The sequence below is a fragment of the Panthera onca genome, chromosome D3, assembly GCF_046562875.1.
Source record: "Panthera onca isolate mPanOnc1 chromosome D3, mPanOnc1 haplotype 2, whole genome shotgun sequence".
Taxonomy (NCBI): Eukaryota; Metazoa; Chordata; class Mammalia; order Carnivora; family Felidae; genus Panthera; species Panthera onca.
The window spans coordinates 33,210,492-33,228,842 of NC_138350.1; the positions used below are offsets into that span (position 1 = coordinate 33,210,492).

The 18,351-nt window shown below is 44.1% G+C and overlaps 1 protein-coding gene across 1 annotated transcript in view; it reads left to right on the forward strand.

The window, feature by feature from the left end:
• Positions 1–1,412: 1,412 nt before the first annotated feature.
• LOC132675676 (piezo-type mechanosensitive ion channel component 2-like) overlaps positions 1,413–18,351 on the forward strand; it is a 29,419-nt gene continuing 12,480 nt past the window's right edge. Inside the window, exons 1-8 of the mRNA XM_078435425.2 lie at positions 1,413–1,716; positions 4,184–4,588; positions 5,155–5,413; positions 8,467–8,649; positions 11,282–11,534; positions 12,763–12,895; positions 15,065–15,212; positions 15,311–15,525. Coding sequence (XP_078291551.2) covers positions 1,661–1,716; positions 4,184–4,588; positions 5,155–5,413; positions 8,467–8,649; positions 11,282–11,534; positions 12,763–12,895; positions 15,065–15,212; positions 15,311–15,525 — 1,652 coding nt within the window. The 5' untranslated portion in view covers positions 1,413–1,660. The remainder of the gene's footprint in view (positions 1,717–4,183; positions 4,589–5,154; positions 5,414–8,466; positions 8,650–11,281; positions 11,535–12,762; positions 12,896–15,064; positions 15,213–15,310; positions 15,526–18,351) is intronic.

Below are 18,351 nucleotides of genomic sequence, written 5' to 3' on the forward strand. Positions count from 1 at the left end.
GACCAGTGCGTTTCTACTCGATCTTGTCCTCCTCTCCTCATTGTATAAAGGATTTGGTGATATCTAGAGGAGTTGGGGCCTTTTTTAAAAAAAAAAAAAAAAAAAAAAACAGTCGCTATGGCCTTATTAGAGACCATCTGGTTGTTCCCCAACTCTCCTCTGTCACTGCCCTGCATCTTGACCACACGCACAGCATGTTACCTGCACTGCAGGGGGGCCCCACCGAGCACTCATGGGCTTGGTGCCACAGCTCTCGGAACCTGAAAAGCCCGTTAACTGGTCCCGCGAGTGAGTGACTCAGATATCCCTACACTCCCTGAGCCCTGGACGTTGTCACTTCCTGAATGGTTTCCATTGCTGCCTCACAATGTCTGACTGTGCACATCTGGCTGTGTGGGCTGGGCACACAGTAGGCCTCAGTCACTCACATGATAATGGTGTTCGGCCAGGGGATCAGCCATCCTGTGTCACAAAGTCCTGTCCCGCTGGGTCAGCCAGGTCATTAGTGCTCAGGTTAGAAGATTCTTCATTCCAGTAGTCTCCTGCAGAGGTTCTTCGGGTGCCTGTACCCCTTTGGGTTAAACTATATGTCAGCACTGAAATTCTGCCCACGTCATAACTCTGTCTGCTTCTTCCTCAGTTGCTCATGCAGTCCCCAGTCCTGAATCAGCCAGCCTTCTCTCCCCCAGTGTCGCTCCGTGGGGTAACAAGAAGTGAGGATTTTAGCCCATGGGTTCTCGCCCTAAATAACATCTGCCAAGACCTAAAACGTGATCCAGAAGAAAAAATTCATTAGGCAAAATGAGAAGTTAACAGACAAAATGACCCTGCCATTGCTAGACTTCCTCTGTTGTTTTCTTTGTACCATTTTCTTTCTTTCTTTCTTTTTCTTTTTCTTTTTTTCCGATGTTGGTTTATATCTGGTTGCAGATCAAACCAGCATCTCTTTCACACGCAAGGCATCTAGTTTGGCTTCACTGAATACCACTCAGAAAATGGGGTGGATAATTCAGTTTGTCATGGTCATTTCTGAGCCTCGCTCCCTCTCTCGTCTTGGAGACTGTTACGTTTTTTCTAAAAATGAAATGTTCTATATAAATATTACCCAAGCAGGTATTTCTGCTTAAGCCATTTGGTTACCAAATGGTTTCAATGAACTCAGGATTGGGAGCTCCAAATAAAACATATCGTCTCTAATTTAAAACAAAACAAAACCAAACTCAGCTACAAAGTCATGAAGTACGAATTCTGCTCTGCGAAAGAAATATTGGGACTTGTAATTCTTCTATTTCCCTGTCCCACCCAGAGAGTGACGTTTCCTGATTTATTGCCAGCCGGGATACTTTTATAAAAAGTACTGCTGTGTTTTCTCGTCCGGCCAAACAGGTCCTTCCCCATCCTTGAGCCCCGCTGTGGCGCTCGTTGTCCGTAGTATTGGTGTCGTGTGTGATTGGCTGCATGACCGTGTGTTGGTCAGTTGAGCCGTGCGTAAACTGATGTACCGCTGGTGTTTTAACACCGTGTCTCTGTAACTGTTTGCGCTGCTAGCTGCTACACTGAAGCAACCGTGCTGTTCTCAAGGCAGTCTACCCTTGACGATTTAGATGGGCCAGAAACTGTTCCTAAAACAAGTGAGCGTGCTCGACCTAGGCTTCGTAAAATGTTCAGCATGGATATGTCCTCCTCATCAGCTGACAGTGGCAGTTTAGCATCAAGGTGCTTAACTCGTGCATGCTTTGTTTTTTCCCTCACGTTACCACTTTTCCCCCTTCGTGTCATTGCAAACATAACCTCTCGTGATGTGCATTTGGTTTTGGTTTTGGTTTCTTAATTTTCATTTTAAGAGTTTGCATGACTAACCAAAAGCATAACCGCCGCTCATTCTGGGACATGACTTGTCACTCCCAGGACAGCGTTCTCTTACACTAACCGCTCTTTGGTTTTTGTCTGTTAGGAGTTTCTTAAAAATCCTTATTACAAACGTTGTCCTCCATTTTGTAAGTATCTTCCACTCCCTAGACGTAAAGAGATAAGCATGCTCCCTCCTTGATGGAGAGCTCGTGTAGGCAGTCCTCACAGAGGAAAAGGGGCCAGGAAATATAGAAGACTTTTTCTCATGATTTCATAAAAAGAGACATGCAATAGAAGAAAAAAAAAATTAAAATCTGCCACATGGAGTCATTTTTAGTGGATAAGACCAAATCTACAGAACTTAGAATATACTTTACCATTGGCTTTTGTAAAGAATATTATCGTGCGGTAGAATATAGAGCCTTTGCCGACTGGAACTTATTGCTTTGGGCTTGAGTTTTCTCATTAAGTCCTACCGTAAGACAATACTCATTTAGAAATGAAACGATTTACATACAGTCCCAAAGCTCTTTGTGGAATTGCCTTTTTGAATGGTCCACGGGGGCACAGAAACATCAGCTGCATTGCGCTTCTCGTGACACCAGAAAAATCACCCGAACCAAGACAAATTTCAGTTTTGACCGTGCACAGTGGTAAATCAGAGGGGTGTTAACTTATTCTCTTCCATTGCACTCGGTTGAGTCCTGAAGGTACCAGGACTTGTTGACTCCCTTCAGGGCCAGACCTGACCCAAAACCATAAAGAACGTGCTTATAATTGGTTAGAGTCCAGCTGGAAGTTAGACTTGATGTGGGGTTGGCTCCACTGTTCTGAAAATTGCCTGGGGTGATCAATTTCATGGCCTTCCTAGGAGGTAAGTCCTAGAAAAATACCCAGTTTGCCTTGGCATTCCAAGAGCTTTCTATGCGATGTCCCGTACTGAAGTCCAAGGTCCTGGGAACATAAACACATGAGTGGGCACCAAGGGTTCACATAAATGTTCTTCGGTCTCAGGATGCCATGAAGGGCTCTGCCAAGGCCTGTTCATCTGTCCTTCCATCCATCCATCCATCCACTTACTTATTGACATGTCTACTGTCGTCCATGACAAGAAAAGTGGGTACGACCTGTATATTTAAGAATCTCTGTGTTTATGGGCCCAAGCTGCTCACCGTATGCCATTCAGATAACAGTACAATTTTAGAGTCTAACATAGTATGGTCCTCTATCTACCAGATTCCACATCTCCAAAACATTTTTGCCTTTCTGCCCTTCATGGGCAGGCAATAAAGACAGGCAGGCCATGAATTTCACTGTTACAGCTGCTGTATTTTCATTTCCAAAGTCGCCTACACAGACATGGCAGGGAAAGTTAGGAGATAAAGGACAGAGAAGGAGAGGTACAAGAGAGATGGTCAGGTTGCCAAAACTAGAGGGTGGAGATAAGTAGGGAAGCTTAGGGAGAATGAATACTCCATGGGGAACAAGTAGAAAAGATAAGGTGCAGTCACTGGGGACAGAGATAGCAGGGGTACACCCTGAGGGTGCAGCCTGCAGGATCCATAGCCCTGGGGAGAGTCCATAGCACTGGGGAGGACAAAATGGCAGGCCTTCCCATGTGCAACACAAAGAACCCAGCGGGGGATGGTTGGGAGCCAGAGAGATGGTGAAAATTCAGTCATATGTAATAAGCACCAGTAAGAAAGAGGTAAAGGATGGAAAAATAGGGAGGAGGAACAGATATCCAAGAAATGAGGCATTTTTTCCATAAAGCATGCAGGTTGTTTAATTCAGCCAATATTTTCTCATTCCTATCCTCCCCTTATGGGTAGGAGTGGGTCCATTATGTAGAATTGGGAGTAGAGTACCTCCTGGCCAACACCCACAGACCCAAACTGGCAAAGTTTCGTCTCCATAGGCACCATCCTTTAATATAGTGGTAGGTATGCTATGCTGTCTCCACTTGAAAAGAAACACTGGAAACCATGGCTGCAAATCTTGATACGATTTAGACAACCTCTGTGCATAGGTGGCTTTAGCAACGTCTGAGCCATGTCGTGTGACTTGTTCAGGGTCTCAACCGTGCGCGTGCACTGTGGGCTTTTGCATTTGGAGGCTGCTGTTTGCAGTCTCTGCAGACCAGACATGAATACTCTGAAGGAACAAAGCAGGTGGATGGAATGTCGGGGGCGGGGTGGTGGGGGCAGGGGAGGGAACGGGGTGGTAATTTTCTCGCCCGCCTTGACGTTTGTATTGGGGAGTGTCGGGAAGGTGTCTCGAGAATCGGGAGGATGCTAAGTGCGGGGTGTGTGCCCTCCCTCTCTCCCGACAGCGAGCCCACGCAGTGCACCATGCTGTACTCGCGCCAGGGGACCACGGAAACCATAGCGGAGGTGGAGGCCGAGCAGGATGACGAGGCGGTGGCCAAAGACGCCGACCAGGGAGGGGAGGAGGCCGCGGACTTGGGGCCGGAGGAGGCCTCGGAGGCCTCGGAGGCCGGCCTCACCCCAGATGCCGAGCTGCCGCACTACTCCACCGAGGATGGGGACGTGGAGGCGCCTCCCTCCTACAGCAAGGCGGTCAGCTTCGAGCGCCTGTCCTTCGGCTCGCGGGACGACTCTGCAGGCCAGAGCCACATGGCCGTGAGCCCTGACGAGAGCCGCTCAGACAGGCTCGAGTCCAGCATCTTACCGCCCCTGACTCACGAGCTGACGGCCAGTGAGCTGCTGCTGAACAAGTAAGAGTGCTGGGCGGGTGGGGGGGGGGGGGGGGGGGTGTTCCGCAGGTTGTGGGTAGACAAACTCCCATGGACAACCGTCCACCTGGACATTCAGAGCAAACATACCCAATGTTCAGTGCTCCCATCGTGAAGAACTAGCCAAAGCCGTCCGTGATAGACACTTGTGCACACGTTTCTTCCTCCAGTAGGCTATTAGGTTGACTCCGCCAGAACTCTGGCCACATGGGAAGGAGGGGAGGGACAAGAGGGATCATGCAAAGCAGAAATCAGTGATTTGGAGAAATGAAGACGAGTTTATTCTCATGTTGTTTATTTGGGTTTTTTTTTATTTTTTTTTTTAACGTTTATTTATTTTTGAGACAGAGAGAGACTGAGCATGAACGGGGGAGGGTCAGAGAAAGGGAGACACAGAATCTGAAACAGGCTCCAGGCTCTGAGCTGTCAGCACAGAGCCCAACGCGGGGCTCGAACTCACGGACCGTGAGATCGTGACCTGAGCCGAAGTCGGCCGCTTAACCGACTGAGCCACCCAGGCGCCCCTCTCATGTTGTTTATTTGAACAGGATGTTCCATGATGACGAGCTGGAAGAGTCCGAAAAATTCTACGTTGGCCAACCCCGGTTCTTGCTGTTGTTCTATGCCATGTACAACACTCTGGTGGCCCGCTCAGAAATGGTGTGTTATTTTGTGATCATCCTCAACCACATGGTCTCTGCCTCCATGATCACCCTTGTGCTTCCCATTCTGATCTTCCTCTGGGCCATGCTGTCTGTGCCCAGGCCCAGTAGACGATTCTGGATGATGGCCATTGTCTACACAGAGGTAAGCCTTGAGTGGGAATTGCTAATAAATCGCTTCCGGCATTCACTCGAGGCAGGCCAGCCCTGTCTCCCAGACAGTTTCGCGCAGGACATTCAAGTAAATGGATGTTCTTAGATAGGCAAATGACTATTAACTAACAGTTATTTAGTGCTGGCGATTGTACATGTCTTTTCACAGGTCACACCACACCAAGATAGGCACCAACATCGTTTGGTTTAACATATAAGGAAACAGCTTTAGCCAGATGAAATAACTGACCCAGGCTGCCCAACTGGCAAGTGATGGGGGAGGCTTTTGAAATCTGGTCATCTGTCCTATGATAGGAACTACTGAAATAATGTGTTATTTATGCAGAAATTAGTGTCTCGTGCCAGTGGATGTCCAGTGAATGGAGGCTGAATTAAACAACACAGTAAGCAATTTGAATGTAGTTTGATACAACATGCATATTTCCCATTTTTAAGCTTAAAGCCAGTTTCAACACACAAAAACACAAAGTCACATAAGCACCTACCTAAAAATCTGAAGAGCACGAGGGTAAATTACCATTTCATTTTCATCACGTGTGAGGGGACAGGAGACACTCTTCCCAATTATATGAACCTGTTTTTCTATCCTTCCCCATCAAATATATGCAATGTCACAAACTCCCATGACAACCATAAAATTGGGAATTAAAAGGGAGGCTCAATAGCCTTTTTTTCCTTGGGTTATTGTAGTTCTTTGTGTTCTGAGGTCTTTGAAGAAGGCGAATTTTCTTATCTGGCTCATAAAGGAAAGTTTTCACTAACATTGGTACTGTAGTTGCTTCTTAAAGGATAGAATTCATGATGGATGTACATTGAGATTCCAGGAATTTTGTAGGTTTATAGGTAATTCGCCAGTAAAATAAAGCAAAGCTTTTATCAAAGCATCTCGAAAGTATCAGTGTAAAGTATGTATCTTATTTCCATAGTAATTATTTAAATACTTATAAAAGGTGGAAAGCCAACTACCTAGCTATCACTTTAAGTAGACTGTCACGATCTTGCCAAAATAATCATTTTTAAGTCTTACTTCCATCACATAAACTTTGTGATCCGGGACATAAATGACCCCCTATTTGGGGAATGGGTCCATTCTCTGTACCACCTCTGTACAGAGGTGAGGGAGTTTCTAACCTAGAAGTGAAGGAAGGGAGTTTCTAATGTAGAAGTGAAGGAAGAAGGAAATTATCTAAAAATTTAGAGAAGGGAACAAGAGCTACTTACGTTATTTCATCATAAAATGAAATCTTCCTAGTTAAGTTAAATTGGGGTTCCCCATTTTCTCTTTCACACCAAGAAGGGAGGAAGTAGAAGATTAAGGTGATGTTAATTCACTCTACAAGTTAGACTATGCACCAAAACCCAGGAACTATGCCAAGCATAAGAAGAGGACAATAAATTTAATAAAAAACTTTTTAAAAAAAAAAGTTGTTTCTGTTTCTCAATGGCTCACAAACCAATATGGTGGACACATAGGATGTAAACAAAGAATTGCCCTACAGTACAACACAAAACCGCATTAGAGAGCATACAAGAAATACGGATATGATCTGTGCCTCATGCAGCCTGGGTGGTGTGGAGAGAGGCCATCATAGCATCTTCTCAGTAGAAGACAAGTGAGTCTTAACGGATGAGTGTAAGGTCATCAAAGGACAAAAAGCAAAGGGTCAAACAAAGGTATAGACACTCTGACATGTGCCCAGAATGACACATGGCTTGTGATGGCTGGGAGGCAGGCCGTGAGTGGACGGCACGGTAGTAGGCTCTTGGGAATGTCAACAGGGTGTATGCTCAGGACTCTCTCCCCTTGGTATGAAAGTTTTTGAAAAGACGGTGAGAGGTCATGGGATGTGAACTGACCCAACGGCCACGAGGCTGAAGATGAATGGGGTAAGTGAGAAGTTTTAGTAAGTGACCCAAACGGGTTGGGGGTGCGAGTGAGAAGGAAAGAGGCAAAGATAGTCTTCAGGTATCTGCTCTGGCATCCATTTGTGGCAGTGCTGCTCAGCATGGTAAGAAACACAGGACTGTTCTTTGCGGAAGCTTGGCTATAAGAAGGAGAGAGACGGGAGGAGGGTAAAGTGACTCTAGGTCGAAAGAGGACTTCGAAAAATATTTTTTATGGATGAATTGCGTGAATTGCAATTGATTCCCGGTGACCCAGCTGTCAGAGGGATGTTTAGATGAGGCCTGTCAATTTTCTCATGTGTCTTTGTCACAGACCGCTTCTCCCCAACATTTGTACCCTTAACTAGTCACCACAACCGGCAAGTTTTTATTTCTTTTTATTTCTTCTTGAGGAGAACTTCCAGGGAGCAACGAAATGGTGAGAACAGGGGCACCTGGGTGGCTCAGTCGGTTAAGTATCTGACTTCGGCACAGGTCATGAGCTCGCGGTTCGTGGGTTCGAGCCCTGCATCGGACTTTGCTGACAGTGCAGAGCCTGGAGCCTGCTTCAGAATCTGCATCTCCCTCTGTCTCTGCCCCTCCCCCACTCACGCTCTACCCCCTCTGCCTCTCAAAAATAAAACATTAAAAAAAATTTGTTTTAATGGTGAGAACAAAGAGGTCAGAGGAAAATGAAAATAGGCATCAAAACTGCCTGAGATGCTCAGGAAGATTACAAATGAATATGCAATATGCAATATGCAATAAAGCAATATGTAAAATATAGAATTCTTTTTGTTCAAGTTTGTCCTCTTTACCATATCTTAATAGCTGAGTAGTTAAACCTTATTAAATCAGTATAAACTAGCCAAGTCCTGAAAAATAGAAAAAATCATAAGTAGGTGCCGTGAGTAACCTGGCCAGCACTGATGTATCTGCAGTCCTGCCCTGGCAGCAGTAAGATATTGTTCTTGGTCTAAAGTCCATGTACGAATGATAATGTTATTTTTCCACATCATTGTGTGTGATCTTATCACCAAAACTGTGAAATGATCTTTTTCTTAGCTTTTATATCACTATTTTTCATATAGAACCATTCTTAAAAGGAGTGATTTTTTTTTTTCCATCATCTGCATGTAGGTGGCAATTGTGGTCAAGTATTTCTTCCAATTTGGCTTCTTTCCCTGGAACAAGAACGTGGAATTGAACAAAGATAAACCTTTCCACCCACCGAATATCATAGGAGTGGAGAAGAAAGAAGGCTATGTCCTTTATGATCTCATTCAGCTCTTGGCTCTTTTCTTCCATCGGTCCATTTTGAAGGTACTGCACGTTAACACTTAACCGGGTCATGTTGATCATTGCAGCCCCCGTGATACTCCTGGAGAACCTGAACATTACGATTGGCGATGAGGCCAAGGCATATGGGGCTCAATAAGGGAAACTGTAATAAACTTGGAAGAGAATTCCCCCATATTTCTACTTCTATTATGAACATACCATAATTAATCCATATTTGTGGGAATTATGTTAGAGAAAATGCATAACCTTGCAGAGGTATGTTATCCAAGGAAACCACTTAGCCAAAACTGAGTTTGCCTGAATTTTCTAGTTCTTCTGATAAATTACCTGAATTCATGCAGTTTACTAATTCTTGTTATGAATATATTAACAAATGTGTTAACATTATGTTTTCAGTTCTAGAAATTGAAGTTTAAATTTCTGCATTTAAGACATGGTGGTATTATGTTGTATGTGAACTACACCTCCGTTTAAAAAAAAAAGACATGATTGTACAAATTTGGTCACTTCACAACTCTCTTGCAACTTGTATCCTTTTTCACATCATTTAAAAAATGTATATAAACCTTTAGGCATTTTTCTGCCTTCTCATTAATACTTCAGTGGTTTAGCAGCTACAGTTGAATATTTAAAGCATAGAATAAACAAAATTTTGGCATTTCCTATTGATATACTTACTCTGGTTTCTTAGAAAATTTCATATCTATGGTGAATGTATTTGAGGTACTCTTATGCTGAAATTTTGGCTAATGATATGAAAAATCATTTTTAGAATGACAAATCTTTTCATAAGGAGACAAAACTACCCTACAGCTTTGGAAATCTAGGAAACCAAACAGTTCAAACTACGTGGAAATTTCAAATGTGGTTAAAACTATCCTATTTGGTATGAATTGCTATAGATCTTATAAATAATTGGAAGAATTCACTAACAAATACACTACTATGAAAGTAGTGAAAGAATCTAAACATGTTCCAATGTTGGCCAAAGAGAAAACAACTTTTAAAACGATTTAAAAGAAAAAAAATGATTTAAAAGAAATCAATATAAGTTGGAAAATCCCATTAGGAAAATCTAGAATGTTTGTTATGTTTTCAAGAATGCATCCACTGACTTTTCTTCTTGAAATAATATACCTATTAATATTTAAGAATAGGGACGCCTGGGTGGCTCAGTCAGTTAAGTGTCAGACTCTTGATTTTGGTGCAGATCATGATCTCATGGTTTATGGGATCATGCCCCACGTCAGGTTCCACACTGGGCATGAAGCCTGCTTCAGATTTTCTCTCTCCCCTTCTCTCTGCCCCTCCCCACCTCAAAATAAATAAATAAACTTTACAAAATTAAAAATAAAAGAATAATCTGTGTATTAGGTGACATTGTCTTTTAGTGAATTGATCATGCTCCAAGTTATTTTTTGACCAACTGAATTTTGGCAAATTGGACTGGAGCTCTTATCCTCTACAGCATGTGTCAGAGGGAGGACTGGGTGAGCTCCTGGGGAATAAATGCATAGCCTGGCAGTCTGGGCACTCAGGAGGCAGTGGGCTCACTGGGGAGCTTCAAGAAATGGCAGCAAGGTCATTGTAAGGTGGGTTTGCTGTCCAGGTAACCTCTTGCACCAGCAAGACCCCTGGTTTTTCTCAGCCTCTCCTGCTATCCTTCCTCCTGCTGTCCTACCAGCCCCTTTTGCCCATTTCTTTGAAGCAAAATGCAGGCTCTACAGAGTGCATCACAATCTCTGTCTCATATGTGGGCCAACATTTTTTGAGTAGACTATTTGCAGCTCTGTTCCTGACCCAGCCGTGGGTGATGCAGGGGTTCACAGCTTACCGTGGCTGTTCAGGGAGACACAGCATTTGTATTCAAGTGTAGGTATTTGGTGAACATGGACGGTGGGGCTAAATTCACCCACTGATATTTAAAATGCTACTTGTAAGCACAGAGAAATATGTTCTAGAAAGTGCTTTCCCTCAGGAACGAGTTAAGTGATTATAACTTCGCCTTTACTCCATCTGCCAGACATGATCTGCATCCATGTCAATTAGTTAGCCAAACTCATGATCTGCACCAGCCCATCCCCGCTCTCTGGGACTATCATAAACACCTAGATAATAAGCTATTCTAGAGTCCCTTCATTTTCCAATCCTTTTTCTACTTTATTGCAGTATGAGTGACAAAAATAATTGTAATATATTTAAAGTGTATACATTGTGGTGATGTGTTTCACGTAGACACAGTGAAAGGATCACCTCCATAGGGTTCATTAGTTCCCATCGCCTCCCGTATATATCTGTTTTCTTTTTCATTATTTTTTTCTCCCTTCCTCCCATCCCGCACCCTGCTTCCTTCCTTCCTTTCCTTCTCTCCTTCCTTCTCTCCTTCCTTCCTCCCTCCCTCCCTCCCTCCCTTCCTCTTTCTTTCTTCTTTCTTTCTTTCTTCCTTTCTTTCTTTCTTCTTTCTTTCTTTCTTCTTTTTCTTTCTTTCTTTTTTGTGAGAACATTTAAATTCTAACTATCTAGCAAATGTCAGTTTTATGATGCAATATCACAGCCACAGTCACCGTATTTCACATTTGGCTTTCTAATCGTGGGGGATGCGATGCTACCTCACCGGGAATGGCCGTCTGAGTTGTCCCTTATGCTTTCTCAGTGCCACGGCTTATGGGATGAAGGTGACATCACCGACAGTGGCACAGACAAGGAAGAGTCGGATGATGAGCTGTCCCTCAGTCATGGCAGGAGAGCCTCCTCTGATTCTCTGAAATCCATCAACCTGGCCGCGTCAGCGGAGTCGGTGCACGTGTCCTTCCCGGAGCAGCCCACGGCCATCCGGAGGAAGCGATCGGGCAGTAGCTCCCAGATATCCCCCAGATCCAGCTTTTCTTCCAATAGGTCCAAAAGAGGTATCTGTCGCATGATTTCCTTAGGCTGGAAAAACTCTGAGTTTTCTGGTTGTTCCAGTGCCAGTGGGTCTGGGTCTTGGGCAGGGGCGTTTACGGGTGCTCTCAAGGAGACAGATGTGGTGATGTGAGAAGAAAGTGCTTTGACATCACAGACTCAAGTTCAGTTCGTAGCTCAACTGTGTGACCTGGGGCAGTCATATCATTCTTTAAAACATCTGATTCCTTCCCAGGACGAGGATTTGGGGTCGTTGTGAAAAGTGGCCAGCACACTGCCTCGTATAGTAAGTGCTGGGCACATGCTAGTTTTTAAATCATATCCAGAGATATGAGATATTTCAGGGTGTGTCCAGAATGCTATACATCACAATTTATTTTGAAAATATGTTTAGATTTTATCAGTGGAAACTTTTAGCAAAACCACCTATTTATTCCCTAAGCTAGTTAATTTCTAACTAAATAGTTGGGTATTATCAGCAGATAGACAAGCTCTCCAGTTTCCACTCTTGGAGAAATTGGGTTTTTGTATTTATAGTGCTCCTGCCTGAAGCTTTCCAAACACCCGTGTATTCATCTTCAGAATACACTTTTCAGGCAGGCACCAGCAGTCATCCATATTCGTTTTACAGTTAGAGAAATCTGGACATGAAAAAGGCATGGGGCATGGACCCAATCTGGAAAACCCACAACCTGGGACCCTGTTTAGCACGATAAAAACTATTCTTCCAATCTATTTCTTCCTGGAATAAAGATCATATAACAGGGGCGCCTGGGTGGCTCAGTCTGTTAAGCATCCAACTCTTGGTTTCGGCTCAGGTCTTGATCTCTGGGTTCATGGGTTTGAGCCCCATGTCAGGCTCTGCACTGGTAGAATGGAGCCTGCTCAGGATTCTCTCTTGTGCCCTTTCTCTGCCCCACCCCTGCTTGAGCTCCCTCTCTCTCTCTCTCCCTCAAAATAAATAAATAAACTTAAAAAAAAAAAAAAAGATGGCATAACAACCCCAGAAGGAGCCAGTGTTGGGTGTAGAAACCCAAATACATTTCACTGTGGAGGCAGAGTTGAAACTGAAGATTGCAAATCCCCAGTCACTATTCTTACAGTCCATAGTATATAGTCACCCTCTCAATCTGCTTCAAGCCATCCTCTGCTCTGTGGGTTCCAGGGGCTTCTGTGGTGTTTATGTCAACAAACCTGTAACTCAGCACATCTTGGTTTTTTTTCTGTCTCCAGGCAGCACAAGCACCCGAAACAGCAGTCAAAAAGGAAGCAGTGTTTTGAGTATCAAGCAGAAAAGTAAAAGGGAACTTTATATGGAAAAGCTTCAAGAACATTTAATCAAAGCAAAAGCATTTACCATAAAGAAGTGAGTCCATGAAGACACTTGGTGTGGGGTGTTTTATTTTAGGGTCAGGGAGCTGATATCAATTATTTCATATAAACCAGGGGTGCAGAGCAGAGAAGTTACCTCTCATATCACAAACATAAGGAAATGACTTGTTATTGTATTGTTCTTAATGGAGATGTAATTGACGTATAAATTAAGTTCAGGCATACAGTATAATGATTTGATAGATGTATACGTTGTGGGATGATCACAATAGTCAACATTCATCACCACCTGTAGTTACAGAGTTTTTCTTATGATGAGACCTTTTAAGATTTACTCTCCTAGCAGCTTTGCAATGTGAAGTACACGGGGCACCTGGGTGGCTCAGTTGGTTAAGCGTCTGACTCTTGGTTTTGGCTCAGGTCATGATCTCACGGCTCATGAGTTCAGGCCCCACATCGGGCTCCTCGCTGACAGCATTGAGCCTGCTTGGGTTTCTCTCTCTCCCTCTCTCTCTCTGCCCCTCCTCTGCTCTCTCTGTCTCTCAAAATAAACAAACTTAAAAAAATTTATTTAATGAAATGTAAAGTGCAGGATTATTAACTGCAGTCACCATGCTGTGCACCCAGGACTAACTTTATAACTGGAACTCTGTATGCTTTGACCCCCTTCACCCTTTTGCCCAACCCTCCCTCATGGCAATCACCTGTTTGTTCTCTGTATCTCTGAGTGTGGGTTCTTCTTTTTTTTTTCTTTAGATTCCACGTATTAGTGATATCATATGTTATTTGACTTTCTCAGACTTGTTCCATGTGTGTGTGTGTGTGTGTGTGTGTGTATGTATTCATCCCAATAATATATATACTTCATTATATACCACTGTGCAAACACACACACACACACACACACACACACTTTTTTTTTTATCCATTCATCCATTGAGGGACACTTGGGGGCCATGAGTTGGCTATGATAAATAATGCTGCACTGAACCTGGTGTGCAGAGATCTTTTTGAGTTAGTGTTTTCATTTCCTTCAGATAAATACCCAGAAGTAGAATTGCTGTATCATATTGTAGTTCTGTTTTTTAATTTTGGAGGGGAGCCTTCATACTGTTTTCCACAGCGACTGCACCAATTTGCATTCCCACCAACGGTGCACAAGGGTTCCCTTCTCTCCACTTTCTCACCAACATGTTATTTTTCTGTCTTTTTGTGTGAGGTAATGTATTGTTTTTAAAAATCACTTTTCAGTGTGATTCATTTTTATATCCATTACATTTATAAACATAGTTTTCCTATTTGAATAGAATAAATAATTTCAAGGATTCACAGTATGTATTTCCAAGCATCATCATGCTAAATCCCACCTAGACAGAGAGGTGTATGATGTCAAAGTTGGAAGGTTAGAGAAACACTCTCATCCTGGAGAGGGGAAACTGAGGTTCACTGGCACACAGCTGGTCTCCAGCAAAATGCATGAACCCCTCCTCCAGTGCCAGGGACCTTGACAGGCAGCAGACAAGCAATGGGAATGGAGGAGGTTCGGCAAGGCTGGCCTTGAATGTGGCCTCTGAGACCAGGAGGGCCATCTGACATGAACATGGCCTTGAATTGAAGGCAGAACCCAGAAAACAAGGAAGACAGAGCAGAGGCTGGACAGAACAAGTCAAAAGCCCAGGGCACTATGTAGGAATCAGAAGGGGCACAGGACCCATAAAGGGGAGGAGCAGGGGCTACCTCATGTGTTCAGCGTGCTCAGGTCAGACTCCAGGTCTAAGCACCGTTATGTAGTCCCATCTAATTCTCACCCCAGCCCTGTGGGGTTTTACAACAGAGGAAACAAAAACACAGAGAAGTAAGTAGCATGCTCAGGGGCTCACAGGCAGGGAGTAATTGAATCAGGTGACAAACCCAACACCTCATTTCTGGGGCTTTCGACCATTCTCTTGTGCTTCGAACAACAGAGGAGGCCTGTGGTCTCATCAGCACAAGGAAGCAGAGTGCCAAGGAAGGCACTTGAATGTGTCTGCACTTGCCATTAGAGCAGAAGCCTCCCCACCCCACACCGGGCTCTGCTGAGGCTGAAAAGGGAGGTGTGACCTGCTGGGAGAGAGGGATACGGAGGAATGGAATGATGGAAATACCCGGTCATCCCTCCCATCCTGCCCTCCTGAAGCAAGTGCTGGGGGTCTCTGTTTTGCAGGACTTTGCAAATATATGTGCCCATCAGACAGTTCTTCTACAACCTCATCCATCCAGACTACAGTGCTGTGACCGATGTGTATGTGCTCATGTTCCTGGCTGACACTGTTGACTTTGTCATCATCGTCTTTGGCTTCTGGGCCTTTGGGGTAGGTTGGGGGGTGAAGGCCACCACACTTCTAACGAGTAAGAGCGATGCTGTCCTGTGAAGTGCCACTCGTGCCTAAACCTGTTGTTTCCTTCCCAGAAACACTCAGCAGCAGCAGACATCACCTCTTCGCTGTCAGAGGACCAGGTCCCTGGGCCTTTTTTGGTGATGGTCCTAATTCAGTTTGGAACCATGGTCGTGGACCGAGCACTATACCTCAGGAAGACCGTCCTGGGAAAGGTCATTTTCCAGGTCATTCTTGTGTTTGGAATTCACTTCTGGATGTTCTTCATCTTGCCGGGTGTGACTGAGAGGTAAGGTGGAAGCCGGAGGCACGCTCCCACTTTAATACAAATATGTTCCAGGAGGTTATCATGCCATACGCATCACCACAACAAAATCACCAGGTACAGGCAGAGGCACGGCCGAACAGCACCATGGGTTGGAAAAGTCAGAGATCTTCATCACTATCAAATTCAGTGTGGCTCAAAACGTGAACTGATTCCTCAAACACATTTTCATTGTGTGTTCATACGCATTCATAGAAATGGGGTTTTTCAGGGTGGGAGAAGTGATGACCTTGGCGATCTGAGAAAACCAGAGGCCTTCCATTGTGATTGTCTCTACCCCTTAGTAGACAGAGATGAACCAGAGATGGTCTTACAGGCACTGCTAAGAGAATGAGAGGCTCTCAGACTATGTCCTATGAGAAAGTGGGACATAAAAAGAGCAGCCTAAAGTTCAATGGGGAAAGGGCCAGTGAGATCCTTGGAGGTGGCTGTCTGCTGCCTTTCCCTGTCTCCTTGAGCTCTAAGGTCCAGTCATATTGAGGGCGCCATGTCCTCCTACACCTCATGGGACCTTGTTCACTGCCCTTCTCTCCTGCCTCCAACCCATTTAGATTTCCCAGGTTGCTTCCACCAGAAACACTACTTGGGACCGAGTCGGTGCCAAACGCGTGAACAAATGGATGCGCCAATGAATGAAAGAGAAACAAGGGAGACTGCTATAAATAGGAGATTATGGGAACAAAGGGTGAACAGAAGGGGACATGGAAGCACCCATATAATGTAACAGGAATGATCTTTTTAATCAACATATCATTAAAAGTCTTCATGTTTTACAAGAAGCTGATCTTTTTATCATACCTCAAGGGTCATTCCTGGCCAAGCCTTGTGAATAACATGGCAATCTGGCTGGCCAGTGCCATTTTCCAAAGAGTGACTAGAAAGTAATGAAAACTGCTCTCACTTTTATGTGGTTCATAACTTGACTCAAATGGCATTCTTAACGAGGAAATTCAACTCTCTCCTGACAATCCTTCAGCTACCTGTCTACTCTCACCTGGATGGTTAGGCTGTGACCTTTTGATTTTGGTGGCAATGCAAATATTGTAAAAGCAAAAATGGAGTTAGGATATTTCCCATGAGTCTGAAGTAAAACTAAGTAAATAAAGAATTGTTACCCAGAAAAATACCAACAGCCAAATAAGTCCTTCACACTATACTGCGTATGAGGAGAGTAAACATATCTCAGCTGATAAAAATAATTCAGATTAAGGCAAGCTTTTTGTTAAAATACTAGTATTTTGTTAAAATACTTTGTAAGGACATTGTGGATCTTATTTGTTAGTCTTTAAAGTGAAATAAATGCGCTTTTCTCTATAAATAATTCTATATGCATATCAACTCAGAGAAGTAAACCACATTCAAAAGCCATGGTAGTTAGATGATGAATGTTATTTCTGTGACATTTAAGAGCATCAATGGGCATTCTCCACCAGCCTTCCTAGAAACTCTTAATTTCAGAGATGAAAGGGACCTTAAAAAGCTTTCTAGACCTGCTAACTTCACAGATGAAGATAGGTAAAACCCATACAGAAGAGTGGTGTCCCCAAAGTCACTCAGTTGGCTAGTGGTGAGACCAGATCCCAATCACAGACCTCTTGACCCTACTGTATGCTACACCCCACCTCCCATGGGGGGGGGGGGGGATGCTCACTACCAACCAGATTTCTTGAAATAATACAACCTACAATTCGTTGTGCAGTGGTGAAAAGGATTTGATTTTTCCATCCCCAGAACAGAGTTCCAGAGCATGGATGTTGCCGTGTCCTGATAGAAAAGTTCATAGAGACTGGTGTTTCCAGAAATAGGGCAATGGAGAAGCCATGGAGAATCCTTCAGCAGGATCAAATTACCAAAGAGTTGGGTTATTCCTGCTGGTATGAGTTTCCAATTGATGCTGTAACAAATTGCCACAAACTTAGGGCTTAAAACAGAATGAATTTATCATCTTATGCTGGACTAAAATCAAGGGGTAGGCAGGGCTGCATTCCTTTCTAAAGGCTCTAGGGGAGAATCCCTTTCCTCGCCTTTTCTAGCTTCTTGAGGTGCTAGCCTTCCTTGGCTCATGGCCCGGCCTCAGTCTTCAAAGCCAACATCAGTGAGTGGAGTCCTCTTCTCATTACTTCAGTCTTTCCCTTCCTCCACCATCATGGTTCCCTCTGACCGCAGCTGAGAAAGATTTCTTCCATTAAGAGCTCATTGATTAGATTCAGCCCACCTGGATAACCTAGGCGCTCTCCCTACTTCAAGGTCCTTAATCTAATCTCAACTATAAAGCCTTCATTTTCTTTGAAAGTTAACAGGGGCACCTGGGTGGCTCAGTTGGTTAAGTGTCCTACTTCAGCTCAGGTCATCATCTCACAGTTGGTGAGCTTGAGCCCCACATCGGGCTCTGTGCTGACAGCTCAGAGCCTGGAGCCTGCCTCAGATTCTGTGTCTCCTTGTCTCTCTGCCCCTCCCCTACTCATGTTCTGTCTCTCAAAAATGAATCAATGTTAAATAAACAAAATTTTTTTTAAAAAAATGAAAGGTAGTATATTCACAGGTTCTGGGGATTAAGCAACAATACCTTGCAAACCGAATAGAGCTGGAATGTTTGTTATAATACCTGAATTAATGAAAACTTCATCTCGGTTTCTCATTTATTGAGTACCTGCTATGTCCAGGGCAGTAGACCAGGTGAAAAGGGGCATAACACTAACGTGAATAAAGCAGAGACCTATCCCCATCTGGGAAGGACCACATGATGGGATTCCAGAGATTGAGGCACTATGATAAATACTAACACTATGC